Genomic DNA, 27999 nt, shown 5'->3' with positions numbered 1-27999 from the left:
ATGTAACCACACCAGACCCAGGATACGTCGCCGTCTGAGTATGGATGTCCCTTTTCCCCAAACTCTTCTGGAATATTCTCCTCCCAGACATGCGCCACCACCTTTGCGAGACAATATTCAATGATCAGTCATGACGGTCGAGATCACCATCGAGGTCGACTACTATCGCCCTGTCTACCTCGACGGCTCTAGCACAGTTCTTCTGCAGTCTCCTGTCTCACCTGAGCGCCAGCCCAGTACTGCGATTCTCGTTCGGCAGGACCAGGGCCAATACAAGAACGAAGTTAGCTTCAAACCAGCAGCCCAAGTCAATAGAGTCAGCTCCGGTTCTCACAGCACCTACGCCCACGGGGTCCTCATCCAGCCCCAACCGGATCGAGGGTACCGCAAAGGTGATCGAGTCTGGCTGACAGAGACAGCCCGCGAGGACAAGAACGTGTCAGTTCGGGACCAGACCAATATCGCTGCAGTGAATCTGCGCACGGGGGCGGCCATAACCGTGGCACTTGACGATGTGTGCTGGATCCCAAAGTTCCGCAAGATCGACTGCGGTGAGGACGAGGAGGAACTCTTGACCATCTCCGGCCCCCCAGTGAGAAAGCAGGATAGGAAAATATACCTCCTAGCCATTGTTCAGCGTTTACGTCTGAGTGACAATGCCACTACCGTCGAAAGGGTCGAACTCCGGGAGATTGTGGAGCAGGATTCCTTCAAGTACCAAAATTTGACAGCACTTCCCGACGGAAAGCGGAGGACCTCTGAACTATTCCATCGCAGTCTAGCAGCCGTGGCTCCAACATTCTTCGAGATGGGGCTTCAAAGACCAACTGCAACCCCGTCGAATACGGGAATGCCGCAGGTCGGGAGCGTCCCGGACCAGAGCATCAGCTTGGCCACGCCACCACCTGAAGAGGAACTTTCAGAGGATGCGTCTCCGAACTTCAGCATCAGCCTCCCTCTCAACGAGGGTGAAGATGACCCAGACGTGAGAAGGAAAATGCAAGAGCTCCAACGCGTGGTCGAAGCCAAGAAAGCCCGGAAGTGCAAGCCTCTTATCCCGGCTGGTCCGGTACGTCAATCCGCACTTCCCTCTCTCCGAGAGAACAAGAAGCAAGGCGGTGTATATTAACGAGCAATGACGGGGACACAGCCCCCGGCGGACATATGCAACCTGGGGGAGCGGTGCCCCACGCCGCACCGCGTATTCTTCCACGCCAACCGGCCCAGCCTCGAGAACCCGTACCCGCGGCACTATCACCGGCCGGACCACGAGTGCCCCATCGGCGCGGCGCACGCGGTCCACTGCGTCTTCAGGTTCCTGGCGGGCAGGGACATCGCGGACAAGAGGCTGTGCATCATCCCCGCCACCGTCAGGCACCACTGCTGTGAGACGAACGCGAGGCCCGTTAACAAGACGTTCCGACGGCGACCCGAGATGATTGACGGTGGGCATGGCAGCGTGCAGGTGACCGGCGGCAGGGGCACCATCAGCATGGTGTCCGGGCGAGAGCTGGAGCTGGAGCACTGCGGCGTCCCCGTCGAGGTCCGCCCGATGCCGTTCGTCCCCGAGCGGGACCTTGACGAGCTGGGCCGGCGCCTGTACGGGCACAAGGAGAAGGTCGGAGTGGCCGAGGACGAGGGTACCCGGCCCTCGTCCGACGACCACATCGGCGACAGCATTGAGGAGAATGACGAGGCCGGCCAGTGTCGGCTGCATACTGTCCCGGGCCTCTCACGGGAACACCAGCAGATCCACCAGGGTCGGCCATGCGTACTGGCTGAGCAGTCTCCTGGCCCGCGACCTGCTTCTGCCCGGATGTCGCCGCGACCGGCCCCTGGCTCGGCTGCTTCCCGCCCGATCGTCTTGGAAGAGCACGAAGACGAAGAAGAGCCTGATGTCTTTGGGGACCGGCATTTCTACGGCGACGACGACTTCGATGAGGAGATGGATCTTGGTGACAATTGAGACTGATATATGCGTGGCTCACTTGGCCGGCTTAGCACGGAACCGCACGGAGTTCTCTCACTTCTGGACTTGGGGCGCTCTCTTTGAGATTTTCCTTTGGGTTGTCTTGCAGATAGTTGCAGCGGCTCTGCCCCTTCTGCGCGCCTCGCAACTGGTTCTAGACATATTGTGCATGGCGCTTTATTATTCTACTCCAAGTGATACTACATCTTCTACTTGTTGCAGCAAGAATGCGAGTAAGCAAGATATTATTTTAGCTTAAGGATGAGAAGTAAGAGTGCAACCCTCAGGTGCCCTGCAGTCTGTGTGCAGCAACCGGGATATCTGCCGGTTTGTGCTGCTCATCTATTCAATGTCTTCCAATACATCGGTTCTCACACCAGAATTGTCTGGGGGTGACAGATTCTCGGCCCCCCCAGATCAACAGCAGCGTCTGGGTATGGTATCAACTCGAGGATTATGCACTAGGCAGCGTGCCAGGATATGCGAACGCCGTCGACGCGGTCCCGGGGTACTCCATGACGGGCTGGGGCGTCTCGATGCTGTCGTCGGCGCGGCCCTTCATCCTGCTCTCGAGGCCGAGGCTCCCGCTGCCGCCCTCCTCGAAGCTGCCCCTGCGGCCCCAGTTGCGCGGCTGCCGCTTGAGGAACGCCCCGACGGCGCCCAGGTAGCCCTCGTGGCGCAGGAAGTAGGCCTGCTTGGCGCCCTTGGACCAGAACTTGATGGCGTACGACAGCGTGTTCATGGTCTGCGGGTGGCCGCGGATGAAGGAGCCGCCGAAGTAGATGCGCTCCAGCCCGTGCACCTGCGACTGCAGGAAGGCCAGCTGGCCGATGTTGTTGGAGATGGCGTAGAGGAGGGAGCGGGACACGTCGGCTGAGGAGAAGCGCGATGTGTCTGCCGGCGCTGGTGCTGGTTGCCCAGGGCCGGATGATGATGATGGTGCTGCTGGGTGTTGATGATGTGTCTGTTGCTGGTTCTGCTGCCGTTGCTCGTGAAGAGCGTGGTCTATGTCGCCGTTGCTCAGGCCGCCCATGTCCTCGGCCTCGCTCTCGGCCTCGCGCTTCATCTTGAACACCTTGCCGAAGGAGCTCGCGATGGTGGTGCTCTTCAGGCCGATCTTGCCGTAGTCCGTCCCGTAGATGTCACCCACCAGCATGTCGACGTGGGAGTTGTCGCCGAGCGCGGCGTTGTGGAGCATCTCGTCGAAGGTCCTCGCGCCGGTGAGCAGGCTCAGCAGGCCCCAGAGGGTGCCGCCGCCGAGGCTCGTGCCGCCCACGCGCTGGAAATCCCTTGGGCCGGAGACCTTGAGCATGGACACGCCGGACCCGATGTTGACGAGCAGGTAGGGGTACATGTTCTCCTCGGGGCTCGCGAAGTGCATGGGGTCGGTCTCGCTGTAGGTGAAGACCTCGCGCGGGATCTCGGTGATGAAGAAGTCCAGGCCTATTATCAGGCACTCCATCTCCTCCTCCCGGATGACGTCGACGCCCAGCACGTCGCGGATCTTGTCGTAGTACTTGTAGGCGCCGCCGCCGGTGGCCATGACGATCAGCTGGCCGGGGTTGGAGCCGTTGAGGGTCTGTTGGTTCTCCTTGAGGTGGCGCATGAAGGCGATGCAGTCGTCTATCCTGTCGGTCTCGAAGATGGTGAAGTTGAGGCGGCCGCCGGGCTCGGTGGAGAAGCCCTCGCGCGAGAAGTAGACGAGCTTGGCCAGGGACCCGCCGATCTGTGCGTCTCGCAGAGGCTGTCAGCGCTGGCCGGGCGGGGCGGTGGTGGCAGGTGCCTGGAGGAGGTTGTCAAGGGCTACTCACGTCCACTGCTATGTGGCTCACCACGGCTGTGTGGTTGGGCAGCCTTATGTCCTTGGTCTGGTGGTGGTCGGGCGACCCCCTCCCGCCGTTGAAGCTCTGGGCCACGGGGGTCGCCGAGTCCTGCTCCACGATAAAGGCGCCCTTGACATTGATCTTAACGCTGCCCGGGTGTATTATGGTGCTGTCGATCTCGGCCGTGGTGGTCGCTGTCCTGGGCCTTCCTATCTGCTCTGCGTCGACGGCCGGGTCCAGGATGGCACTTCCACTACCACTTGCGGTTGCGCTCTCGCTTGTGTCCCCGCTTGTGATGCCGCCGGTGCTCCTGGCCCCTGTTCCGGCTGGTGTCGCATCGTCGCCCGAGTGCGACAGCTGGGGCTCCCGCTCCGTCATGTTGCCGGCTTGTGGTCGAGGGTCACGGGGAGTGAGCGCGACGTCACACCCACCTGGACGGAGATAAGCCTGGGCTGAGTGGTTCTGCTGCCGGCAAGAGGACAACAGGGCGAGGCGATATCTGTGTGCTCAGCGCATGTGGTTTGCCAGGTCGGGTTCACGCCAGGAACGGGGCTGTGACTGTCGCAGTCGAGTCGCGCGGGCTTCGCGATAATCTCGGTGGATGCAGGGATCGCGATGGGCGATGATCGCCGTGAGTCAATTGGATTCGGGGAACGAACGTCGGTCAAGTGCCAGCCACATGCTGTACGCAGCGCTCCCGGACGGATTATGTATCATGTACTACACAGTCAGTGGCAGTGGCAGTGGCCCGTCAGCTGCTCCGGTTGACCGGATGGCCATGTCGAATTTCCAGGTTTGTGACCCCCGATCGGATCTCCCAAAAAGCTGCTGTGGAGCTTGGACACCCCGCCGACGACCCGAGGTACGACGGATTTGCTTGGGGAAGCTCCAGGGACCAGGGGTCGGCTGCCAGGGGAGCGGGGGCTCTGTTGGAGTGCGCAGAGGGGTCGTCTGATGGTCTGGATCTGTGCCTGTCACAAAAGTCCGCGCCGTGGACTAACCTGTCAATGGCCGAGCAAGGTTTGTCCTTCCTATCAAGCCATCCCCATAGTTCGATACCTCCGACTGCGCAATCGCAACTCCGAGGTGATTGTACAGCCAGCATCCCCTTCCTAAAAATCGTATGGAACTGAGATGACATTTCATGAAAATCTGGGCTAGCTCTACAATCTTCCGGATTACCTCTATAACTTCTTCGCCCCTCAGGGATAACTAACTTGTAAGCTAGGTAGGTGGCCACGGGTGCCTTTGCTTGTGGTCAAGTTTACGGGCATTAGGAGCATATAGACTTTCGCTGGCACAGCCAGCAAGTACCTTCAACCAATACCTAGGTGGTTTGTAAGGCAGTATGGCTCCTGCACGCATAACTACCCTGGCCAGATTTGCCGCGTCCTCTCTGCGCTGGCTCACTTTTGGTCCGGCCTTGCTGTGGTGGGTGTGAGAGGCCATGAAACATTCTCTGTTTGACAAAAACATTGTATTCCATACTCCGAAGGCCAGCAAGGAAGCCGCAGCCATGCACACTTGATGAAACCTTGCTTGAGTTGAGTCTCCCCTAGGCCGTTCAGTCGTAAATCCCATCCATTAATATTACATCCATCCCTCCCCCATTGCTCGAACACCAGCCCGGAAAGACCACGAAACTCCAAGAATTATTATACACACAAAGAATCCGTACAATACGCCATACAATCCTGAAGAACGCTCCAGACAGCTAGGAATATCTGTCCAACAAGCAAATACAAGGGAGCGCCGAGTGAGACTCCCAGCCACTTCCCCCCGATCAATAAAAGTACCCACCGGGCACACACACAAAAACAGCCGTCAGCGCCCCGGCAGACACCACCGCCAGAAGCACAGCCTGCACGAAGATGGTGTCCTGAATACTCCTCAGGGCGGGCTCCTGGATCCACACCTCGCGGTCAAACACCTTGCGCACGATGTTGCGCTTCTGATAGTTGACAACCCACGGCTCGTCCTCGTAGCTATTTGAGCTGCCGAAGCTGTCAAACGACTTCTTGCCGTGCTGTGCGGGCTTGCCGTCGCCGCCGGAGGTGGAGGACATGTCGTCCAGCATCTCCTCGTCGACGAACAGCTCCCACGGCCGCACGTGCCGGTGGTGCATCCCGTGCAGGACCACGCACATGCCCTTGAGCGCCGCCACCTGCGTGCTGACGCCCAGCACGAAGCCCACGGCCGGGATGGCCCGGAAGCCGCGCGGCACTGATGACAGCGTGAGGAGCACGAACGCCGCTAGGGAGCCCACGATCAGGAACGCCCCGAGCAGGTTGGCGAACTTGACGCGCGCGGTGTTGCCGTTGCAGATACTCCCTGGTGTGTGTCAGTGGCCTGCTACGGGGACTCAAGTAATGTGTTCTGGAAAAAGTGCAAAGCACAATAGACGGGGGAACTGAGAGGAAAAGACCTCTACTAACATCTAATAAAGTTCGGGTGTGCCTGCATTCGGAGTGTGCTCTCCACCGACCATGCTACCTGGCGGAACGCTGTTGGGTGCGTAGTGTGGCTGAGTGCGATGAGCAGTTGCTTTCGTTCACGCGCCGAGAGGTTTAGTTGTCGCGGCGCATCATCCATCACGTATGTTGCTATCACACGGTCGATCTCTTCGCGGAAAGGCTGGATGGTGACTATTTCATTTCCTGTCAGCACCCTTTTCTTATCTGCTTGTGTGCGTGTACGTGTACGTGCAAGCAGCAAGTGTTTCCTGTCACTTACAAGGCGCCTTGGTTCCCGCCGACGCAAACGCCTCTTGGGCCTGGCTGCGATAGGTCATCGCGTTCTGGCCCGTGAAATTCGACATGGTATCACCATTAGGCGTACGCGGCGGTGTGTTGAATGGGTTGTTACTTGGAAAGATGGGGGCTGGCTTGTCGATGGTTGAAGGGCTCATGGTTCCAGACTTCTCAAAATCCGTTCCCTTGAAGATGGCGGCCGTGGCAGCCGGGTCGCGCTTGAGACCATCACGGTGCTCCTTCTGTAGCTTGTTGAACGTCTCGTTCTGTTCCTCCTGTGACCACTCAGGAGCGAGGGCTATATCACTGGTGGTTGCGCTATGGAAGCGCTGAACATAGTCCCGGTGCCACAGAAAGAATTGCAGGTTCTCGGCTGACATCTCGACATAGATGAGGTAGTTCATGAAGTCGCGGATGGTGCATGGCTGGTCAGGGAGTGTCAGAAACCTCGGGTGTCTTGGTGGGTTTTCTGGTGAGAGCGGCTTACCGGGCAGGTGCCACCATCGAGTATCTTGTCGAAGGTCAGGGCCGCCGGGATACCAGCTGAGGCACCAGAACTGCCAGATCGGAGGGACTCGTCTGTGGAGTCGAGAGACTGTCGATGTTGGTCCACCCGGGCGGGTCGACGGTAACCAAGACTGAGGAAACCCATATTGAGTGAGTTTGCGGATCTGAGCAGACAGGTGGATGAAAGTGAATCAGAGGTGGGAAGGAAAGGCAGCGGAATTCAGGACACTGCGCTTTAGAGGGAGGTTATGATGAACGAATGGCTTGTGAAGGTGGCACATAAGAGATATCAACTTGATTTCACAATATATCCAGTCAGGCGGGAATGGACAGAACCATCAGCCACGAGGACACGGGAGGACTATTGTTAATATAGTCCATGGCCTCGAGGACCTTTCCGCCCATCCATCCCCAAGGACGGCAAGCCTCGTGAATGGAGGCTAACTCAGGGGAGTGATGGCGGAAAGGGTGGGTCGTCTAGCCAGAAAGGCTAGAATGTGGACGGGGTCAAGAGAAGAACTAGGTCGATCGGGAGGGTGTGGGCCAGGGGTGACGAGCTTTGCGGAAGATGCCACAAGATATCCTGCATGCTCAGCGCCCGTCCAGTCTGGATTGTTGAGTTGAGTACACAGCAAACGATGGATCGCGCCTCCTGGGACCCACGAGCGTCTAGAGGGTGCTAGCCATGCAGCCTCATCCCCGGGTAGAGTGTTTGCCTCTTTCCCTCGTGAGGGAGGGCGGATGCTACCCGCGAGCGTCATGATCGCCAATCCCTTTTCTTTTTTTTTTTTTCCTCTCGCTTTAGGTCCACTGGGACCAGATGCCACTAGGCTGTGCAAAAGAGAGATGCGGAAGTTTCAAATTTTGGCACCTTCCAGCCTCGGGCAAGCCTCCCTCTTCCCCCACATTATCATGGACCCGTCCTCGACATTGTTGGTGCCTCGAGTTCAGCTCATTTATTTGGCTTTTCCCGCTCTCCCGCATGCGTCGCTCTTGGCGTGACGATTCGAGGCTAGCAGGTCCATAATTATACTGGTAATCATAATAATGAGGAGGGTTGATATCCACTGAAAATCCCCAGTCCTTGATCACCTGTCTACGATGCTCCAGATCATCAAGCCGCGCATCTGACAGCCCCCGGTCCTAGCTTCGGCATGGTTAGCGGGAGGATCGGCTGGGACCTGGCTGTCCGGCATGGGCCAGTGATTGGACTGAATCTCTGCATGACATGTCGAGCACTCGGCCGTGCATTAGCTTGCTGGCTCAATGGGTGAATACTTCTCTCATTTGTCGCGAGGCGTTCAACACGAGTCCTAGAGAGGGTAGGTGTTTGAAAACCCCAGCATCAAATTTTGGTGTTGGTGTTGGGGTTGGGGGGCATCGGGACTGCCTCCTTGAGGAACTGCGCTCGCTCAGAGATTGGTGGTCACCCAAGGCAACACCTTTCACCGGTGCTTAAATAAGCTACGTTCTCTTCGCGTGCACGCGGCTGTGTGAGGCGCCGCCAGCTTTGCTGGAGAGGTGGCACAAGCGATGCTGAGGACGGCGAATGTCTCTTGGTTCGGGAGTGGACGAACGTGATAGCTAGGAGTAGAGCCGCAGAAGATGAGACGTAGTCAGTGGTACTGTGGCATTGTGGCACTGCAGGTTGTCCTGCGATGTAACCACGGACCCAGGGCGCTGGAAATAACCAGAATCGGATCGCACCGCTGATCCGGTACTGAGATCCGGTATCTGCCCCGTAGGGAGGCATAGGGAGACAAGGCCAGGGGATCCAAGCGTGCATGCGCAGTGTCAATCCGGTTCCCTCGAGCCGTGAGAAGAAGGGCCCCTCAGGGCTGAAAAGGTCTGTTCTCAAGGCAACGGCCGACGGTGTCCGCGGCGGTCCTGTCGGAGGCGTTGCTTGGCACCAGATCCAACGTGGAGAGCGAACAGACGTTCCTGGGGCCCAGACCCGCTAGTAGTAGTCTACAAGCAGGCGTCGTTCAGTCTGAAATACGCTTTCTGGATGAACGAGGGCGTGGACGACGGCCTTGAGGTCATTCAGGTTGATTGTTGACGGTAAACAACAGGGTCACAGCAGTCATATGCCGGTGTGAAGATATGCAGGTGCTGTACGACTCAGGCCCTGGGCGTCCATGCGCGCAGGCGGTGCAATGCGGGGTGTCTACCCTCCTAGCTTCGTAGGGATGCTATCTCGGAACTGCATGCCCTGACGACAGGACTCGATGGTTGTGAGTAGAGTGTCGGAGGCAGCCGAGTGGTCCTCGAGGTCGAGGCTGGAGCCAATGCCATCGACACGATGTTACCCATCCCACCCCCGGCAATCGTCACACAGGCGTCGATTGTGGTCTCGAGACTACTGCATCTGGAGGGAGGAGGCAATGCCTGCGCTGGGTGGTGGTACATATCAGGAAAGGCATGAGAGATGAGAAGGCGAGAGGGGACCTGGACGATCATGGATTGCAGACAGGACAAACATGTGGAGCAGGGGAGGAAGCACTGGCCACCTCGTTAATCTCGCCGAAGAGTGGGCCCGGACAGGCATTACTGAGATCTCGTCACCAGCCCCATCCTTGGCAGTCTCTTCTCTCGGTGCGCAACACAGTCACCCACCAGCTCACCCGTCACATGCACACAAAGCCACGTCGTGCCCGGAGATAACGACTCAATGTCATTGTGCAAAGAAGAAAGAAGCCAAGACTCGGTTCCTGGTTCCTGGCTCCTGGCTTGGAGATTGCACCTTGCTTGTCTCAGATGCAGCAACTAGCAGGTCGACTTGGCCGCAGCCGAGCGCCATGAGTCGCCGGCTCCTCTCAACTCCAGGCCCCGGGGCCACATGGAGCGAGCGGGTCGTCGTTCAGCTGCATCTGCAGCTGCAGCCTCACTCCCAACCGAGATCATCGTGAGCTCCCAAAAAGGAAGAAAAAACAAGAAGCAATGCAGGATCCTCTGCGGCATTTCCGATTCTGAGCCTGCCAGGCTGCCAGAACATGACAAATCCACATCCACATCCACCGGTGTGGAATCACCCGTACCTCATCGCCCGGTTTGCATGGTATCGCAAGCTGTTGCGCTGCATTTTCTAATTGGTCTGGCCAGTCATCCTCATCATTTACTTCCCGAAGATGGTCGGACTGGAGGAAGCAGGCACCCGCCCAATAAGCCTCACCGGGAAGAGGCCCCACATGGTCGCGCCTCGCAAGTGCTCTGCCTTTTGCTTGGGAGCCTGGATTGTCCGTCAGTCGCCAGTTGAGTTCGCCGCAAATATTGAGCCATGGCCATGCCATTCCCATTGGCAATCAAGTCTGGTTCTCCGGCTTCCCCACCAGGGTTCCTCCCAATGTCATCTCGTCTGGAGCTGCACGTACCTGGGCCTACGTGGCAGTGCCGTCAACTTGGGTCGTCATGGACGGGGAACTTCCCTGGATGTGGTAGGTCATGCTTCGCAAAGCTCGCTGTACACGCCGCTCCCTCGTACATTTTCTTTTTCGTCTCTGTCTAATTTTGTTTTCCATATTTGGCCGCACATTCGTTGAATGCCACCATTTTCTTGAGACTTGAAGCATGACAGGTAGAGAGAGACTCGAGTTGCCCCTGACACAAACCAAAACCCCATCACCGGATCTTTACGTGCCTATCTTATTATATCAATTCAGACGCGCACGATGTTACAGTCCTTCCTGCACCATTCACGCCACCAGGGACGGCATCGAGTTGGTGTCTTCAAGCAGTTGCGGCTGGTGTGCCGTCACTATGGCTAAAACTCGCCCTCTCTGCAAGGGGGGATCACAGCAACGAGTATTTATGAAGAGGTCAGCCTGCGTGATGATAACTTCACACACACACACTGGGCTGTGTGAGCAGCTCAAGTTTCCCCTGAAAATGGTCATTGTCCCGGCCGCCAAGCCAGTCGTTCAAATGGCCGCCGAGCCGATAAACAAAGCGGAGATGCATCCATGACCCGGCACCGGCACCGGACACACCCACTCGGCAGTCTTGCTCAACGTCATTCCTTATCAGCGGCCACCCACTGAACCCCCCTCTCCTCCCCCCAAGATGTGTTTAGGAGGATGCTCGTACCCAAAAGGGCTGCTGGGTGCGTTGCGTCGCCATCGTGACATTTCGCCGGACTCTGGTAGACCCGGAGCCTACATACCAGCGGGTTTTCCATCTTTCTAAAGCTCTCTCCCGAGAACAAGGGTCCCTTGGCTCTGTGTAGTCTCCCAGAGTTCATCATGAACAGCCATACGAAGGCTCCTCCCATATTCCAGAGCGTGCTTCTGTTCCTGCTCCTCTGTTTTTATCCAGCCGGCTCAGAAGCTCTCAACGACCCCTTTGATGTCAGAGAAGCCACTATCGACGGGATCCATAACGCCCTCTTCATGGGTTTGACAACATGCCGCGAAGTAGTGTCATCGTACCTTGCGCGAGCAGAGGCTTTCAACCCTGCCATTAATGCCATCACAGCATTAAACCCGGAAGCACTGGCAGTGGCAGATAGTGTGGACCTCCAAATCTCACAAGGGAACACCACAGGCGCACTGCTCTGCATCCCCGTCCTCGTCAAGGACAACTACGATGCCGTGCCCTTGAACACCACCGGCTCCTGCCTCGCCCTGGCAGGTAACAGGCCCACAGAGGATGCACCGACGGTTGAAGCCCTCAAGGCGGCGGGCGCTATAATCCTCGGGAAGACGAACATGCACGAGCTCGCCCTTGAGGGCCTCAGCGTGTCGTCCTTGGGCGGCCAGACGCTCAACCCCTATGACCAGACGCGCACCCCCGGCGGCAGCAGCGGCGGCTCGGGGGCCGCCGTGGCCGCCAACCTGGCCGTGTTCGCCACGGGCACAGATACCGTCAACAGCCTTCGAAGCCCGGCCGCGTCCAATTCGCTGTTCAGCTTTCGCCCTACGAGGGGCCTCCTCTCCCGCGCCGGAGTGATCCCTATCAGTTTTACGCAGGACGCCGTCGGCGCGATGGCTAGGACAGTGCGAGATCTGGCTGTCGCTATGACGGTCATGGCTAGCGTTGGGTATGATCCGCGCGATAATGCCACGGCGTCAATCCCGCCCGAGGTCGCGGGTAGAGATTATGTTGCTGCCCTGCGTGGGGGGCCTGGGTTGAAGGGGCTGAGGGTTGGTCTGGTCCAGGGGTTCTTCAACTTCACCGACTCGGCGGAGACAACGCCTGTGAATGAAGTAATGGCTTCCATGGTGACAAGACTGAAAGTGGCCGGCGTAGATGTCGTTAACATCACCGAGGCCGCCTACAACGCCACGGCGATTAGCTCGGCGCTGGATGTACAGGCCTATGAATATCGCGAGCTGTTGGACGAGTACCTAGCGGGACCCAACCTGACCGGTGACAAGCCCGCCACTTTCGAGGACCTCTACACCAGCGGAAAGTTCCTTGTCATACCAAACCAGTACTCTTTCGTCAACAAATCTCTCATCTCGTCCGCGTCCAACGCTAGCTACTTCACGGCACAACGGGGTATTCAAAATCTCGCCAACACACTACAGAAGACCTTTTCCACAAACAAGCTCGACGCCCTGATCTACCCAGAGCAGAAGAACCTCGTCGTCAAAGTTGGTTCACCCTCCCAGTCCGGCCGCAACGGCATCCTGGCCGCGCTGACGGGCAGCCCCGTGGTCGTCGTCCCGGCCGGCTTTTCGGCCCCGAGCTCCGACACGCCTATCGGCGTGCCGATTGGTATGGAGATCCTGGGCTTGCCGTGGAGCGAGGGTCACCTGCTGAGCATCGCGCAGCAGATCAGCGAGTTGATGCCCGTGAGGAAGATGCCGGTTCTGGCGAATGGGACGGTGGAGATTACCGAGTATGAGAGTGTGCCGAAGGTGACGCCCTTGGCGAATATCCCGGGTGCGTACACGGTTGGGAGGCTGAGTTGAGGCTCGCAGATCTGTACATGACTGCGGTCAAAACCGTTTGATCATGTGAATAAGGCTCGTGGGAAACAGAAGTAGTTGTTTCGAATGTGCGGTGAAAGGTCTTCCACTGTTGATATGATATACTTCAAGAGCTCATCAAATGCAAATTAAATTCATTCAAAATTATATATCAGGCACATATGGGGGACTTTTGGTTTCAAAAGAGATGAGGACAATAATTGGATTGGCAAAATCCCGAGATTTCCCAACACATGGCACCAAATTCGACATCTTGGGCTTCCAATAATCTCAAACTTTACTTGATACGCACTGCCCCGTGGAAGCACCTCTGGTTTGGCCAGAAGAGCCTCCATATGGGAGGATGTACCATTGAAGTGTCTCTTTATAATCTACCAAGCATTCATAATAGCTTTGAGACTGCTGCGAACTGTGAACTATGCACCCCGAGTTCCGAATTTGTCCAAACCGTCACTGCTTTTCAATTTCTCCATTCCATCCTGTGTCTTGGCTCTGCTTCTCCTTGAAAAGTGATACCATCCGATGAGCACAAGCCCAGTGATCAACACGGTGACGAGACAATACAGCCATATCCACCATGACACGATCCGCGGGTTATTGTCGTCTGGGAGGAAGTCGAAGAAGGTCGAGCTGAACAACGTGGCTGTGAACGTGCCCGGCAGAAAGATCAGCGTGGCCCATGCGACGATGCGCATGTCGGTGCTGTCTCGCCGTGCAAGGAGGGCGATGGTCTTCATCGCGGCGTTGTCTTGGTAGCTGATCTCGGCGATGCGGTGCGAGTCCCTGGCCATGTCGTGGTTCAGGCGGTTGTCCCGCTGTCCGATCAGACTATAGACCTACGATGCAGTACGTCAGTAGAAAGCGAACGATTGACCCTCGGCATATCTGCCGGCTCGGGTTGATGTTGGAAGACTTTACCGTTTGGACCTGCGCGGCTCTTCGCGCCTCCAAGACTCTCCCGTGCGCTCTTGCACCAGCTGCCAGACTCTTTATATACGCTACGCGCCGATCAATACTCGCGCAAGCATTCCAGCGACAACCATTCTCTGCTTTGGTCGAGTGGTTGATGATCTTGTTGCGCCATTCCGTTGCGACAAGCATGCCTTGTAGGCAGGACTCGAAGGTCATTTCACAGAACGCAAGTGTGCCAGCGATACCTGTAAGCTTCTGAGTGATGTCGCTGAAGCTCAGTCGTTTCAGCTTCTTGGCCCTCTCTTCATCGGTCTCCTTGCTCTGTGTGTTGAAGTGTGTCATGCCTGTCGATTCCTCTAGGTCTTCTAACCCTCTCGCTCGGTTCTCTAGGAGCAACGCGAAGAAATGGATTTTCATCTCGAAGAGGATGAGTGCAACGAGAAGGGGATCCTCGGCTACATCAATGGACTTCTGTAGCGAGGAGAGCAGTCTCTGAGCTTCGTGTTCTTGGAGGCCCTGAAGAAGGCCGCTCACACTTCCTGAATGCCGATCGTAAATCAGGGCCAACGAAAAGCTACAGTCTCTCGATCGCGCACTCCTGAGCATGAGGCCTGCCACCGTGCACGGATTAGCCTACTTCAGATCAAATATACCGCCTCCAATACGCCAGATGTCGCGCACCTATATGGCTCTCCGTTTCGAATTCCGTGGCCAGAGGCATGGTGCTAAGCATCATTCGCAGCAGCTCAGATGGGAAGCTCCATGTCGACTGGATCTTCTCGAAAGCGCCCGATGACATCGGCAGAGGAAGAATCTCAGCATCACTAGTGTGCTCTTCTGGTCTCCCCATGATGATTTGCAGCCTATGCGAAGCCGCATTATGGCACGATTGACGGAGCCATTGCAGGAGGTGGTTTTCATCAACCAACTCATGGGTTAAATGTTGCCGTGGTAGTCCATCCTGCTGCCAGTCTGTCAGCTCGCTTTATTTTAGTGACTTTGCGCTATGGAGCCGCCCTGTACCGAGCATACTCACCTCGCCAGAGTTCGAAACTTCGATAATCGTATTCTGGATGTTGTCCACAGCACTGAACTTTGAGCTGTCCTCCAATAACGTCTCGTAATAAAAATCATACATTCTCCGTTGTAAAGAGAGCGTGTATGAGAACACGGTCAGGCCGAGAGGGAACTACCACTCGGGTTGATGGGTTGGAGCTGAGGAAGGGGCTGGGGCACTAATTTCAAAGGTTGTTGGAACGGGGAATGAGCTCAAGCAGCAACCGATGCAACCAAAAGTGATTTAGCTATATCTGTTTAGCCTTAACTATAACAGGTGCTTCGCTTACACGCATGCCACCAATTCAATAGCGTTTGGAAGCCTCAAGCCACAGCAGCTGCAGATACACGATCACAGAAATCATTCCTCCATTAATGCAGGTGGAATATGAGGCGGAATACGAGGCGAGCCACTTGGGCCACAAGTTACACAACACATCGCTAGCGCGAATCGAAAAAAATACAGCCTCGTCGCTCCGAACCCAGTAGCAAGTGTATAAATAACAGAAGCGAATCGGGGCTTTCGGACAAACACTATCGGAGCCTGGACGGTTTCAGGTCCGGCGGCGCATCATACAGTTCGTTTTCTACCTTACTCAAACCTGGAAAGACGGTAGGCAATCGATCTGGCGTATTGTATTGAAACCGTGGAGCCACGGACTAATTTTCTCTTCTGTCTGAATTCGGCCCTGTAGTCTGAGTACAAGAGCTGGCGTATATAAGTCACGAGATTTGAGACGTAGTCGGCCTGAGTGGTGACGTGGAACTTGTGGGATAAAGCCAAGATTAGACTCACACACGCCGCTAAATGAAGTCGAGATGTGGACAAACATGTATCGTACTTCTAAGGTACTAATAATGCGTAGTCTTCTGGTGTATTTGAAATTTCCTTGTGTATTGAACGGACGAAATGCTCATGCGAGTTGATAATACTAAAATGATGTAGTCGCGACGTACTTGGATACAGCGTCAAGTATCAAGAGTGCCTGCTTTCTATCCCAAGCCCATCATCCTAGTCTCCTTTCAAGCTTACAAGGTACTGTCCCCGGAATTGTCGCACCATAATGTAGTATGCAGTAATCAACTTGAAGAGCAGTGACCGACTACCCAAGTGTGGTGCAGAAGGTCATCGGTGCGTCGCTGTGTGTGGGATACTGAAATATTCCAGCCAGTAAACTAGGAATCCAATTCTGATGCATATGGAGACGAGAGAATGTCCCCGAATATTTTCCCTCGCCTGTCTTCATGAGTACTTGCACATTAAAAGCGAAGCATGACCCTTAATTCAAATGGACTCCCAGAACAGCGTAGGGTCTATCGTGGTTTAGAGCGACGCCACATGCGCAAACACCGGGTGTAGGCGGCCTTTAGTATGCCCACTCAGGAGGCTTCTTCAGGGGTTAAAATGATTTCCGAGGACTCGATTGCTTCTGCTATGAGCTCGTCTGCTGTTGGAACCTACGCCGGATGTGGAGGGGGCTTGTTGTCAAAGCGCTCCATGACTAGTCAGTCCCCGAAAGGCCACAATCTGGCTGACATTGCCTGCCTGAGACTTTGGGCGCAAGCAAATAGGATTAATAGTCGTTAAGATCAAGGAAGACTACGTGCATCTATAAATGTGGACTATACATGTCCAAAGTTCCAAGAACACCGGAACCACATGCAAGCTCTTAATGATGCCCGAACGATGACTGCAACCCTTAAGTCGATCACGAAGTTTACTGTCAAATTCTCACTGAGTGAAATCTTCTTAATGTGGTGGCAAAGCTGCATGGGAAAGACGTGTCTCTTCGCCTATCAATGGCCAAAATGTAGAACCCCATGCTGGCATTCGTCTCAGAGACCAAAAAAAAAAAAAAAAACGCCCCCAACATGCAGTGAACGTCACACCGAGTTGATGATTGGGCATAGAACCTCAACGTCCTCGCTTATTGTCTTGTGGCAACCCCGCACGATATCACGAGGTTTTCTTTTTGCATGCTCGACCCAGTGAAGAGCCCACTTGATCTTGGGTTCAGATCCTGCCAACCACCCAGGATTGTCAAGCTGGGAGAGACATCCAAAAGTGAACGTCAACTTCGCCGCCGAATCGCTTTCGATAGCGAGTTCATGAACTTGAAGAGTATACATTTTACCTCTGCCTTCAATACACTGCTCAAGTCATACGTTGTTTGCACGCTTGCTTGGTTTCTCCCCTTCCACGTGCTCAACATATACTGACCCTTCCAGTCGCACTTTACTTTCCCAAGCAGGCAAGCACAATGCCGAACTTAAGATCTCCGCTCGCAGTTTCTCTTTTCACTGGCGATGGCAGCAGTTCCGAGGTCAGCGCGGGATCAGAACCCACGAACGCTGCTGAAATGGGTTTAAAGACGAGTGCTGGATTGGGTGATTTAACAACAGAAGATACCCGATCTCTTGGGCTGCTGGTGTCATTCTTGTCGCCGTCCTACAAAATCACCCATGACTTTCTCCTCCGCGGAGGGTCACCTCGGAAGCGCTGGACTCCAGGTGGCGGCATCGAAGAGGTGGACGCGATCACAGCGGGTCTCTCTCCTGAGCTCACCGGCCTGCTCTCTGATCCTCCTAGGCTCAGTAACTCCCTCCGTGCCCTATCAACAACCATCTTGAAGAGATCAGATCAGGCCTACATCTTAGATGTGGAGGCTGCCAAGCGTATCCGCCGGGACCTCTCCACGGAGGCGCTGGCTTCCTGGGAAACACAGGTTCTGATCGTTGCGTACAGAGCCTGCTCTTGGAAGTACATCGAGCCCAGGTCGGTCTTTAGCCTAGTCTTTGAAAGTCATAATAATGTCTGCTCACGTCAGAAATAGCAATTTCGATGCTTCTTCGATCACGCCGCACCTTCAGTATGCCGCCCAAACTTATGGAGACTGCTGTGAACGTCTAAGTACCGACACTCGAGCCGACCTCGTTCTTACTCTTCTCGAAGCGACACGGTTTCCCACTTTGACATGGAAACGTTTTGTGGTTTCTCAGGCGGCTGCAGTGGTACGAGGCCTAAACAGCGGCCAGGCTGAGCACTTGTATCTATCATTACGTCTCAGTTCAGCACAGTCTCTGCTTCACCGGCTCGAAGGCAATCACGAAGCTGCTGTCAATGTTGTTGATACTTTCATCCATAAACAACAGCCGGACACTCCTGATCGGAGGACAAATGCGGCCTTGGGCCACTTGACGCTGCAACGGGCCCTGAACTGCGTCCAAGTCGATGCCCTCCCCCAAGCCGAGCGGGTTCTAGCGGAGTGGCGCCCTCTCAGTGACGAGCCGTCGCTCATGGAACAAGTCGTGCGATTCCGCAGGGGCATGACGCTCGGGCGGGTCTTTAGAACCCAGGGCAGGTTCTCAGAAGCGTACACCCAAGTGAAGAGATCCCATGACCTAGCCGAGCAGCTCCAGGACCTCAGCTTCGACGAAGACCGGCGGGACCTCACCTGCGAGATGGCGGACACATTGCGAGAGCTCGACAAGCCCGAGACCGCTGAGGTATACCTGCGGCGAGAACTCGCACGAAGGGGAGATGGCATGCAGGACCCGCCCGCCTCGGGCAAGTCGCTGCTGGAGGCGTCCCTGGCGGAGGTTCTCTTCGCACAGGGACGGATTCAGGAGGCGGAGCGCGTCTGCACAGAGGCCGGGTCGCGGGCGGACAACCTCATGAAACTCGGCAAGCTGCGCATCTGCCTCGTGCTGGCCAAGATTCACCACACCAGGTCCGAGCATGAGGGGGCGCTGCGGTATTGGGACGAGGCTATACGGCAGGTCGGGAGGTTCCCGGGAACGGCTGGGAGGACAATGCGCACGATAGTGCTGTCCAGGAGGGACAACATACGGTCCCTGAGACTCACTGAGCCTCGGGATCAGGTTCTGCGGCACACGGCCTCGTCAGACGCGCTGGGAACACCTGGAGGGATGGTGTATTGGATCCCGGGGATGCGTCACTGGCAGGATTATTTGGACTCCGAGGCAACGTGGACTCGGATGTGATTTCAGAATGGCAGATGCTTTCCTACACCTATTCTTAACGCTTTTCGCTTAGGCATATATCGTTCGTATAGGTCTCTAGTGGCCAATGCGCCAACATGGTCAGCAAGCTTTGCTATCATAATATGGATCACTCCGGAATTTGGGGATACGTTGTGTAGTCTTTCCTATGTGAAATCATACAAAACCATTGACTAATATATATACCTACGCTCTAACTAGGCGAGGAGGAACACCAGTGGGATGCTGCATTTACCCAGCACACCAGGACCTCGGGCGACTCACTCGTATTTATTTATTCTCACCCGCCACATCAAGATTGGTATATACCGCAGAAGTCTAGTTAACTAAATAAACGCTACCGCTGCCCCGAGACCATCCGGAGGCGGTTTCTCGCCCCATCATCTGTGCTCGCCTGCTGCGGACTCGCGGTCGCAACGCCCGTCACGTCCGTAGTGCTCACACCTGCACTCGCAACCTTCCCAAAGCTGATGCCTTTCCCCGTCCGCAGCGACCTTTTGGAATTGCTTGTTTTTGATGATAGGCTGCCACTGCTGCCTCGCCTATCTTGAGCAATGTCCAGCCCGACAGAGGTGGAGCTCTTGTTCGACTGAGCCAGGTTCGGGCTTTCCCCGCTCGGGTCACTCGTCTCGGTCACATAAGATTCGTCGTCGCTGTATTGGAAATTCCGTGCGACTCCCTCGCGAGCCTGGTGCGGCAGCTTCACGGCACTGCCTAGCGCGCTGTCGACATCGCTTGTGTTAACATCGCTGCCGTTTTGCGAGCGCGCGTTCCTCCAGAACGTGTTGCTTTTGCTCAGGCTCTGATGCCTTGCGCGGCGGTAACTGTCAAACTCATCCTTGGAGTGTTCCGCATCGGTGAAACTGTCGAGGGCGTCGAAGACGTGGGGGAAGACTTGAGCAGCGACGTCCTTCGCCCATAGGAAGTCGAGATGCTCATAGTGAGGAATCTCAGTGGCGACTGTGGTTGGTGGCAGCTCTCGCAGCATCGCCTTGATGTCGACTAGCGAGTCGCTGCCTCCATACACCAGCACGATAGGCGTCTTGATGTTACGGGTCGGGTACTTGGCGACCTTCGTAAACCGAGGATTCGTACCGATGGTCAGGGGCGGGTCGTCATCGAACATCTGGAAGGACTTGGTTCGGATGATTTGAAACCAGTGGACAACAGACTTGGTTGAGGTGAAAGAGTAGAGGTGGGGATAGGCAGCCAGCTTCTGAGCGTGGGCGATGTTGTTGCCTTTCCAGTTGAATAAGAACTTCATACCCATGTCGAGGATCTTGATGTACAATGGAGGGTAAACGAGCGATTCCCACAGCGGAGCAGAGCTGAGGATGGACCTTCGACCAAACATGAGGAACAGAACTTGAGGTGACGACTTGATCAGAGCATCAGCGATGCCGTTGGCCAAGCCGGGGGGCGACATAGCTGGCGCCAGCGCAATGAAGACGTTGACCTGCTGGTTAAGCTTTGGGTGGATAGACAAAGCTGCGAAAGCCTGGGCTGTTCCCTGCGAGAAACCAATGTAGGAGAGCGACGGCTGTCCCGTGCTGCTCAAGACATACTCTATGCTGTTGGGGATATCATGGAAGGCAAACTCATCGATCGAGAAGTTCCAAAACTCAAGAGAGGTCGGAGCCGAACGGACAGACTTCTTGGAGTACTTATTGCCACGGTTGTTTCCAAGCTGTTGAAAACCGTCAGCATATCTGCGCTCGCGCTGGGGGAAATGGCCGACAGAGGCATACCCAGACATCAAAGCCTCTATCCACCAGGACGAACGGCAACACTTTTTGAGCGTCTGTGAGACATACCCACACCTCGCTGTTCATCAGGAGGCCATGATGTAGGTAGATGACACGCTTCTGCACGCTATTGGGACCAGAGTTGACCTTGGTGTCTTCCTCGCCTCGTTTCCATGCCAGCCGATGAAGGCCCAGGAGGTACCCATCATCAGTCTGGACAACATGTTCCTCAGCTGTATAGCCGTACAGATCGCAGAGTTCAACAAAATCGGTTGCGTTCCTTATGGATTTCGACACCTCTGGATGGTACTCCGTCAATAGGAATTCCTGGGGCCAAACGCTGGTAGAACGGTGGGAGCAACGGACCTTTCCTCCTCTCCGACTCCTTCTTATCATTTTCTGGCCCCCATTTATTGAACAAGCGTCGAGAGGCTCTGTAGCACAGAGAGATGAGGGGCGATGCTGTTTCGCGGTCAGGGGGGTTGAATCGTTCAGGGGTTGGAGTTCGGCGCACGCAATGCGAAAGTCAGGACTCGGATGATGACCTCGAGGCCGACGAAGATGAATGACCCTATTACGGCGACATATTCGGTTCTTGCACATCATGTCAGAGGCTTGGATGACCACTCCCGGGTGTTGGCGCTGGAGCTTACATGGCGAGGCGCCCCAGGAACGGAACAGGCATTGTCGTCGGCGCGAGTTGGGGCTTGACGGCGCAATCTGTTGTTCAGAAGCGCAAAACCCGTGGGATGATCGATCGTTGCGTGTTTGGTATCTCTAAGGGCGCGACATTGTGCGACTGGAGGAGGGTGAGGGAAGCGACGAGAACGGAGGCCTAGCGTGTGGAAATGTTGAATGAAGAGCGCACCAGTCTAATTCTTGTCACATGCGAAATCTACATTCCTCGAGCTGCTGTTGCACCGTTGGGATGCGAAGGCAGGTGGGGACAGGGACAGGGACGCGGGCAGGGGCTCACGGCCCATTGGTTCTTTTCAGACCCCTGACTAACGCTGCCTTACTGGGGAACCTCACCTTAATCTAATGCCCAAACACAGTACCAACCATCCTGGGGCCGGAGTGGATGAAATACATTTGATCAAATTTAAACGAACTTGACAAGACACAAATTTAAGCCTCATATGATATTGAACTCATATTGTGTATTTGCACAAGTTGTGTTACAATTTGAGGTCGCCCGACGATGTCCCAGAGCACTGACGGGGAAGATCGAAGATAAGGTTAGAACAGGGCCTTAAACTCAATGTGCTCATCTTTCCTCCTAAGTGGTACTGTTCCAACGACATGGGAAAGCCGCCATTGCGGGGCTCATCTCATACATGATCAGAGGCAGTTCGGCTGGTGTAGAGACCTCGTTACCTGCGTTGCCAATCAGGGCTCTCAAAGAAGACCCGGTCGAAGCCTGGGACACTCAATCTTCACACGTCCAACAACAGGCTTGTCGTAGCATTTCTATTCTGGGGAAAACGTGGGTGATTCATTTCTAGTCGCAAGTTCCTATGCGTCTAAGGGCTCATCGAGGGTGTCTCGACATGGTCGAAGCCAGCGTCAACTGGCGTGACGGCCACGGGGTCGGGACGCCGAGTCCAGTAAGCCAGCGGAACTCATTCAAACATTGGTGTTGACTATTTCTGCGTGGCTTATTCCGTCCTTGCAACCGATTTTGCGCGGGTGACTTCCGCAATAGCGGGCTGTACATGGGGACGGGTAAGAGCAAAGGCGTTGGCTTAAAGCATTCAACAAGGACATACACAAGTTCAGCATGAATCAAACTGCTGGGCGATCTAGGGAGAAAAGGCAAGTATCGCTTCAGTCATGGTTTTATAAATCATGGAAGATTGAGAGTCTATACTGATTGTCCAACGTCTCCAATTGTTGCAGCGGGGTAGAAACATTCCTTGTGACTCTTAGAGCACAGCTCTGTCCCCACCCCAAATAGCTTCTCCCATCCTCGACTTGTATTTTCTTCTTCTGTTTTATTCGAGCCAAAACATTAACACCTAATTCAAACTCTAGTTCTTTCGTAAATGTGTTCATTGAATAAATCCTGACCAATTCATTACCACCCAGGTTGCATAGGAGCGTCTCCTCCCTCCCCCACGAGAGAGCAATGACAGGCATCACACATGTCCCTCAGCCTGCACGGGCCTCAAATAATGAGGTTGTGATAGAGAAGGCTCTTCTCTCAGACGCGGAAGCAATCAAGCAAATTGTGATCGCAGCCTACTCGAAATACGTCCCACGGATGGGCGGCCAAGATCCGGCGCCCATGACTGCCGATTACCACACCATCATCGCGTCTCACTCTCAAGAAGTTTTCGTACTCCGCCGGCAAGAAGATGGCAAAGTTTTAGGCTCAATATTGCTCTCTGACCATGGGGATGACTCAACCAAGGTGAACAACCTCGTCGTCGATTCAGCGTCTCAGGGGCGTGGGTATGGCAAGCTGCTCATGACGTTCGCGGAGGGCGTGGCTCGCGAGAGAGGCTGTGCGGCGTTGACGTTGTTCACGAACGAGAAGATGACGGAGAATATTGTGCTATATACTAAGATGGGATTTGTCGAGGTGGAAAGGAAGATAGAAGATGGTTACTCTCGAGTGTACTTTCGGAAGACGCTCTCATCTTAAGCTTATGTCACTCATTCCAATCTCGATTGAGTGAGTGTTGGAAGATCCGTATTGAGGGCACTCCAACCCTGTTTGATCAATATGTTTAATCGATTCAATCACTCCAAGAACTGGGAATGATGACCTTTTTATTGTTTTACAAGTTTACTACTACCGCTTCTACTTCCGTCGAACTGACTTCCTTTTAAACTCAGGTTGCCGTTGAGAAGACAAGCGTTGAGGCCGAGATCAGCTCTCGGGATATAGATTCGAAGGGAATATTTCAATCGCTGTAATTGTAGTGCTGAAACGCATCGGCGGCACCATTGGGTTCCCCAACAAAGATGGACGCCGGACTGGGCAGTGTTCCGCGGCGAAAGGCAGAAACAACCAGGTTCATTCCCAAGGTCACACCCCGGAATGTGGTAGCAATGCTGCTATGGGTTTGAAAGACTCTCATAGCCATGGCCAGAGGTGTGCCCAGCGGGCAACGGTGTGCCAGCTCACAAAGGTGTCAATCTCATTGTCGCACCAGAGCAAATGATGAGTCGCAGGGTCACCGCGAGGGTCTGTCGGACCTCTAGGTGTGTTCTCGAGGTTTTTGAGCCACTCTAGGTCGGTTGGCTTCGTCACCGTAAACTATCAAGTGGCCTTCAATTTCAAGGAGTCCCAGCTGTGGCCAGGTCCAGTCGTACATGGCGCTGCATTGGCTGCAACTGTCGTGATGTGTAGCCTGTGGAGACTGCCTCTTGATGGCAGGCGCATCATTCCTCTCTGTCATTTCACAGAGGAGACAGACATGCTCCTCTTTGTAGGCTCACAGGAGAGCTCCTTCCAGCCTGAAAAGACCTCAACCGAGATTCTCTTATATCCTCCGAAGCGCGCTTACTCTCATTTCACAGCTCAACACCCACTGTGCTGATGGGCGCGGTCGAAGGAAGGCATGTCGCGGGGGCCCATTACTATCGGGCATTTGCGAGACACGTTGTCTGGGAGGCTCTTCTCCAGCCACGCGACATGCTGACTGCATGAAATCCCAGCAGGGTGAATCCGTCCACACAACAAGTGGACTTACCGTGAGATGGAAGAAGCTCCATGACATGCGAGAGGTTGACACACGGCTGGCACCAACCCGCCTGGGATTGACAGCTTGGCAAACCCCTTCCTGCGTGAGGCGTATTCTGGGAAGCCTCCGTTGACACCCAGAAAGACTGCTATGCCAATGGCAGTTAAGTCTCGAACATCCACAGTGACCGCGCCATGTCCTGTGCAAATCGTTGAGAAACTGACCGAGCTCTTCAAAAAACCGGGTTCCTCGACTGAACACTGGTCAGATAGGCTATGATAAACGAGTCCAGCAAGATTCCATGCTCGTCCCACTGTCTCCCTGCCTGCTTCTGCTGAATCGTCAGATATTCTTGCCGGCGAAGAGCATGGTGTTGTGGCGAGGAAAACCGTGGGCGCAGAACTATGGGAAGTCTAGCCCAGAGATCCTGCAACACAATTAAACAGAAACACACAGAAGGATGGCCCTGCGAAATGATAATCAAACCAATGCAAGCAGACTGGCCTTTCTGGGCCTCCAATCAGCAAATCCTACCTCAGATCCTAGCCACTTTTATGTGCACGATTGGATGTAGGATTCCGGGGGCAGGAGATGAGAGCCTTGGCCCCCACCAAGAGTAAGCCGGCCCCTTTCGCGTGCACTGCCTGGCTTGGGGACGCCAGTTGATGAAGGGAAAATAAACTCCGGTGGACAGAACATGATTCTCGGTCACCTTTGTCTCATACTCCCTTCTTTGCTCTGTTCTGGCTAAGTGGTAGAACCGGGGGAGTTGGCAGTGAAAATGGCTTCGCGCCGTCCATATGCGATTGTGCTTTTCCTGGCTTCATTTTTCGCGTCTGTGTGTGCCATGACACCCTCGAACGGGGTCGAATTTCTGTTTCCGACCCAGGGCGCAACACTCCACTACAACGACTATGTGCAAGTGCAGTATACATCAGAATTCAACGCACCATGGCTCTACACGTTTTGTAGAACGGCCAGCGGTAGTGTTGCGCGTAAGTTCAGCCTGTACCTAGCGACTCTTCGACCGCTTCGAGATGGGAACTGCGTTGTGGGAGATGATCGGTGCTGACGGTTTGCGACAGAGAAACAAAACCAAGGCGTAGCTGGCTACAACAGCACTGCTCTCATCAAACTTTCATGGTCGGGCTCTGACACGCCGTGTTGGTTTAACTTGAAGCCCAGCGCAGGCGCAGCCGTGGGCAAGGGCGCGAATTCCGACAATTGGTCATTTGACATCTCAGAGCGCGCCGCGACTACTGTCGGCCTCAGCTCTTCCGCTGCTGCTACTCCGACTCCACCCCCTACATCTTCATCAACCACGGCAACGACGACTGCTTCGGAGACACCAACAAAGACTCCCTCGGATGCGTCAACGACAACTTCTTCAGAAGGAACCACAACAACGTCCTCTGCCGATTCAACGGCAACATTATCAGAGGAGTCGGCGGAAACTTCGTCGGATGAGTCCACAGGTGGCAGTCTCGTCTTGGCCACCTCGACGAGTTCCGCGGCTGCAGAGACCTCCTCAGCCTCAAGCGCCGGACTGTCGACGGGGGCACAAATTGGAACTGGGATCGGCGTGGCTATCGGAGGAATATTTATCGGCGTTGCTGCAGGAATATGGTACATGCGCCGAAGACGGCAGAAGGCTAGGCAGGGCGCCTTTGCTCGGATCGAAGCTCCTCCTCCCAGCACGGGGCATGCGTCCAGTATCGGGGAGTGGAAGCCTCCTGTCCTGTATTCAGCAGAGATGCCACACCACGTGCCCTTGACAGAGTTACGCGCTCCTGCCCCAGCAGCGAGCGAGCTGAATGCCGCTCGACCAGTCTACTATGAGTTGCCATCGCACACAGGCAGATGAGTCGGGAGCAATGAATCTGTTTGAAATTGTGCAAGACATGAGAGGCCGGGACCTCTGAGGCAGTAAAATGTTACATGTAGATAATAGACAAAGCAATTGTAATGCAATGATTGATGAGGCTGAGAGTCGGGCGTTGTCAGAAAGCTCGAGAGGATGTTAATGAGAGGGCTCTGATTTGTTCAGACCTCAGTGGGGTGGCTGCACGCATCCATGCTCTCATGCAAGGGGAGCTTTGGCCACCCGGGTTCTTCACCCGCGAACCTTGCCGTCGGGTTGCGCTGCGACAACCTCTCGCGACAACCACCACAGCACCTGATCCCGCAGATCTCTGGTCGCCATGCCGAGCTCATGTAAGGAAATAAGTACGCACCCGCCAGGTCTCCCCTCATCCCGTTGCGCGAAGGCCTTCTCCCCAGCTGACATCACCCCACCTCTCCCGCAGGAGCCGCCCTGGCGCAATGCCTCCAGGAGTCCGAGTGCGTCATGGTCCAGCGAAACTCGGCCGCTGACTGCCTCCGGTCACCGCTCGCCGAGACGCTCCCCACGAAGTGCCAGCAGCTCAAGAAGGGGTTCGGGGAGTGCCGCCGCGGCATGATCGACATGCGCAAGCGCTTCCGGGGCAACCAGCCCGCGGCCTTCAAGAACCTGCAGGAGAGCGACGCCACGGGCGACGGATACCAGCTGTACGCCGGAAAGTCTGCGTTTGGTGGCACCAGGGGCGAGACGGCCGGCGACGGCAAGGCACCGCCGGACTGGAGGGAGCTGGAGAACGAAAAGTACCGGAAGGAACTCGAGTCGAAGAAGCCATGATCAAGAGCGACGAGAGATTGCCCTAGCGAGATGTGTTTGGAAGGCCTCGATTCGAACCTGTTGCATGGGATGGTGTACGGAGTTCTCGGGAAAGAAAACTTTCACGAATCGCCGGATGAAGTGCCTACTCTCCGCTCGCCGGCAAACAAAAGGTTCACATGCCATGGGCGCGCGCAGATCATCCATGAGTAGAGGCAGGAGGAAGCCAATGGCTCTATCGATATTCCTGGGAGGCAACTCAAGTCCAAAGAGCTCCACAGATGTCGGCGGGCCTTGTCTGAATCGTGAAAAGGCAGAGAGTCTTCACTGCGCAATGTACATGCCTTTTTTTCGCGTTGAGCATGCGGTCACACCGCCAGAGATCTCGCCGTCAGGAAGGGGCTTGCGCCTTGTTGCAATGGACTCGGTGGGCAGATATGATCCAACCATGCGGCTCTTTTTCTGGGCCGATTTTATGGGCACCATGTCTACTGTACTGTACTTAACTCTGGGCAGGAAAGCCGTACCTGCTTATGGAGACCTAGACAAACCACGCTTGACGCTTCTGACATGATTAATGCTCTGAAAAGCATGGCCCGAACATGTTGTCTCTCTTCTGGGCCTGTAGGTTTTCACTGGGGACGCATCAGTTGTCAGCGTCAAATTTTCGTCGTTATATGTCGGTTTTATAGCATTGGAGACTGGGTCTGGCCTCAGCGCTCGAAACCGCTAGCCCAGGCAGATACCCGCCTGGATGGTGTGGTACCCAGGTGGGTAGGCAGTCGCGTGGGCACTTGCCGTCTGGGGCCGAGAGAACCTTGGTGGAAACCCGAGCGGCAGCCCAAGTCAGTCCAAGGTGGCTGATGAGCTTGGCTAAACCTCTCCTCAAATGTCATGTCAACATTCACGTCCTGCTGGCAGGAGAGAATGCCTGAACTC

The 27999-nt window shown here is 55.2% G+C and overlaps 10 protein-coding genes across 10 annotated transcripts; 6 read left to right on the top strand and 4 right to left on the bottom strand.

Annotated features, from left to right (window-relative positions):
• Window positions 1-130: 130 nt before the first annotated feature.
• On the top strand, window positions 131-1966 carry INS49_001693 (uncharacterized protein; the record flags this gene model as incomplete). Its single annotated transcript, XM_043162517.1, has 2 exons — window positions 131-1069; window positions 1151-1966. The coding sequence occupies 2 exons, from the start codon at window positions 131-133 to the stop codon at window positions 1964-1966; spliced, it is 1755 nt and encodes a 584-aa protein (XP_043031023.1).
• A 457-nt stretch (window positions 1967-2423) lies between these two features.
• Window positions 2424-4170, bottom strand: INS49_001692 (uncharacterized protein; the record flags this gene model as incomplete). Its single annotated transcript, XM_043162516.1, has 2 exons — window positions 2424-3695; window positions 3781-4170. 2 exons carry the CDS (start codon window positions 4168-4170, stop codon window positions 2424-2426), a joined length of 1662 nt encoding a protein of 553 aa, XP_043031022.1.
• Window positions 4171-5575: 1405 nt separating this feature from the next.
• INS49_001691 (uncharacterized protein) lies at window positions 5576-7194 on the bottom strand (the record flags this gene model as incomplete). The annotated part of the gene is made up of 4 exons (XM_043162515.1): window positions 5576-6123; window positions 6228-6437; window positions 6526-6967; window positions 7030-7194. The coding sequence occupies 4 exons, from the start codon at window positions 7192-7194 to the stop codon at window positions 5576-5578; spliced, it is 1365 nt and encodes a 454-aa protein (XP_043031021.1).
• Window positions 7195-11287: 4093 nt separating this feature from the next.
• INS49_001690 (uncharacterized protein) lies at window positions 11288-12961 on the top strand (the record flags this gene model as incomplete). The annotated part of the gene is made up of 1 exon (XM_043162514.1): window positions 11288-12961. The coding sequence occupies one exon, from the start codon at window positions 11288-11290 to the stop codon at window positions 12959-12961; it is 1674 nt and encodes a 557-aa protein (XP_043031020.1).
• A 434-nt stretch (window positions 12962-13395) lies between these two features.
• INS49_001689 (uncharacterized protein) lies at window positions 13396-14741 on the bottom strand (the record flags this gene model as incomplete). Its single annotated transcript, XM_043162513.1, has 3 exons — window positions 13396-13762; window positions 13854-14430; window positions 14573-14741. 3 exons carry the CDS (start codon window positions 14739-14741, stop codon window positions 13396-13398), a joined length of 1113 nt encoding a protein of 370 aa, XP_043031019.1.
• A 2467-nt stretch (window positions 14742-17208) lies between these two features.
• Window positions 17209-18952, top strand: INS49_001688 (uncharacterized protein; the record flags this gene model as incomplete). The annotated part of the gene is made up of 2 exons (XM_043162512.1): window positions 17209-17723; window positions 17782-18952. The coding sequence occupies 2 exons, from the start codon at window positions 17209-17211 to the stop codon at window positions 18950-18952; spliced, it is 1686 nt and encodes a 561-aa protein (XP_043031018.1).
• Window positions 18953-19307: 355 nt separating this feature from the next.
• On the bottom strand, window positions 19308-21400 carry INS49_001687 (uncharacterized protein; the record flags this gene model as incomplete). The annotated part of the gene is made up of 4 exons (XM_043162511.1): window positions 19308-20657; window positions 20785-20928; window positions 21249-21309; window positions 21369-21400. 4 exons carry the CDS (start codon window positions 21398-21400, stop codon window positions 19308-19310), a joined length of 1587 nt encoding a protein of 528 aa, XP_043031017.1.
• Window positions 21401-22843: 1443 nt separating this feature from the next.
• Window positions 22844-23362, top strand: INS49_001686 (uncharacterized protein; the record flags this gene model as incomplete). Its single annotated transcript, XM_043162510.1, has 1 exon — window positions 22844-23362. The coding sequence occupies one exon, from the start codon at window positions 22844-22846 to the stop codon at window positions 23360-23362; it is 519 nt and encodes a 172-aa protein (XP_043031016.1).
• A 1826-nt stretch (window positions 23363-25188) lies between these two features.
• On the top strand, window positions 25189-26271 carry INS49_001685 (uncharacterized protein; the record flags this gene model as incomplete). Its single annotated transcript, XM_043162509.1, has 2 exons — window positions 25189-25402; window positions 25493-26271. 2 exons carry the CDS (start codon window positions 25189-25191, stop codon window positions 26269-26271), a joined length of 993 nt encoding a protein of 330 aa, XP_043031015.1.
• Window positions 26272-26608: 337 nt separating this feature from the next.
• INS49_001684 (uncharacterized protein) lies at window positions 26609-27081 on the top strand (the record flags this gene model as incomplete). Its single annotated transcript, XM_043162508.1, has 2 exons — window positions 26609-26633; window positions 26714-27081. The coding sequence occupies 2 exons, from the start codon at window positions 26609-26611 to the stop codon at window positions 27079-27081; spliced, it is 393 nt and encodes a 130-aa protein (XP_043031014.1).
• Between the last annotated feature and the right edge of the window lie 918 nt (window positions 27082-27999).

The sequence above is a fragment of the Diaporthe citri genome (assembly GCF_014595645.1).
Source record: "Diaporthe citri strain NFHF-8-4 chromosome Unknown scaffold_1, whole genome shotgun sequence".
NCBI classification, from domain to species: Eukaryota; Fungi; Ascomycota; class Sordariomycetes; order Diaporthales; family Diaporthaceae; genus Diaporthe; species Diaporthe citri.
The sequence above is the reverse complement of the archived record's forward strand: the minus strand, read 5'-3'. Positions and strand labels throughout refer to the sequence as shown.